The sequence below is a fragment of the Trichechus manatus genome, unplaced genomic scaffold, assembly GCF_000243295.1.
Source record: "Trichechus manatus latirostris isolate Lorelei unplaced genomic scaffold, TriManLat1.0 scaffold00059, whole genome shotgun sequence".
In the NCBI taxonomy this organism is placed as follows: domain Eukaryota; kingdom Metazoa; phylum Chordata; class Mammalia; order Sirenia; family Trichechidae; genus Trichechus; species Trichechus manatus.
This window is the reverse complement of record NW_004443995.1, coordinates 9868442-9869848: the sequence shown is the minus strand read 5'-3', so window position 1 is coordinate 9869848 and position 1407 is coordinate 9868442. Positions and strand designations below refer to the sequence as shown.

General features: G+C 38.1%; 2 protein-coding genes across 2 annotated transcripts in view; both read left to right on the top strand.

Annotated features, from left to right (window-relative positions):
- The window catches only part of ARHGAP10 (Rho GTPase activating protein 10), a 389415-nt gene that overhangs the window by 240626 nt on the left and 147382 nt on the right, over positions 1 to 1407 (top strand). The window lies entirely within an intron of this gene.
- Positions 1075 to 1407, top strand: part of LOC101349888 (protein SPT2 homolog) — a 6573-nt gene continuing 6240 nt past the window's right edge. Inside the window, 1 exon segment of the mRNA XM_012556238.2 lies at positions 1075 to 1260. Within this exon segment, the coding sequence (XP_012411692.2) occupies positions 1103 to 1260 (158 nt within the window). The 5' untranslated portion in view covers positions 1075 to 1102.

Here is a 1407-nt window from a genome sequence, read left to right as displayed (position 1 = left end):
TCTAGCTTATCTTCTGGAGTTTGTGTGTTGTTGATTATGGTTTGTATCCTGCTAATGCTGTGTATTAGGGGCTCTAGCATTGATCCTATTTTTTCTTTTATGAATGTTATAGTTTCTGGCTTTATATTTAGGTCTTTGATCCATTTTGAATTAGTTTTTGTATATGGTGTAAGGTATGGATCCTTTTCTTTTTTTGCAGATGTATATCCAATTTTGCCAGCATCGTTTGTTAAAAAGACTGTCTGTTCCCCGTTTGATGGACTTTGAGTCCTTATCAAAGATCAGGTGATTATAGGTAGATGGATTTACATCTGGGTTCTCAATTCTATTCCATTGGTCAAAGTATCTGTCATTGTACTAGTATCAGGCTGTTCTGACGACCATAGCTGTATAGTAAGTTCTGAGGTCAGGTAGTGCGAGTCCTCCTACTTTATTCTTCTTCTTCAATAGTGCTTTACTTATCCGGGGCCTCTTCCCATTCCATATAAAGTTAATGATTAGTTTTTCCATCTCTTTAAAGAATGCTGTTGGTATTTGGATCAGAATTGCTTTGTATTTGTAAATTGCTTTGGGTAGAATTGTCATTTTCGCAATGTTGAGACTACCTATCCATGAGCATGGTAAGTTTTTCCATTTATGTAGATCTCTTTTGGTTTCTTGCAGTAGTGTTTTGTAGTTTTCTTTGTATATGTCGTTTACATCCCTGGTTAGATTTATTCCTAAGTATTTTATTTTTTTAGGCGCTATTATAAATGGTATTGTTTTCCTGATTTCCTTTTCATCGTTCTCTTTATTGGTGTATAGGAAACCAACTGATTTTTGTATGTTGATCTTGTATCCTGCTACTCTGCTGATACTTTCTATTAGTTCCGGTAGTTTTCTCATGGAGTCTTTTGGGTTTTTTATGTATAGTATCGTATCACCCACAAATAGGGGCAGTTTAACTTCTTCATTACCAATTTGGATGCCCTCTATTTCTTTTTATTGCCTTATTGCTCTAGCTAGGACTTCCAGCACAATGTTAAATAGGAGTGGTGATAAAGGGCATTCTTGTATTGTTCCTATTCTCAAGGGGAATGTTTTCAGCCTCTGTCTATTAAGAATGATGTTGGGAGTTCACTTGGTTGTAGCTGGGCACCTAGGTAAGGCACCTCTTCAGTTTTTTCTGAGACACTGGCCCAGTCTCTCTGCCTCGGCCAACATGGATTTCAGGGAAATTCTCCTGATTGCGTCCAAAGGACAGGGTGTCAACAATGTGCTGTAGCACAGCAACACGTTTCGTATATAAGAATTACATCAGAAGAGTTCCGGCAAAATGGTGCTCTAGGCAGAAGCACCACGCCGTCCCTCCACAGCAAAGATCCGAAAAACTAAGCTGAACAGAGAATACAACAATCCTGAAACCCT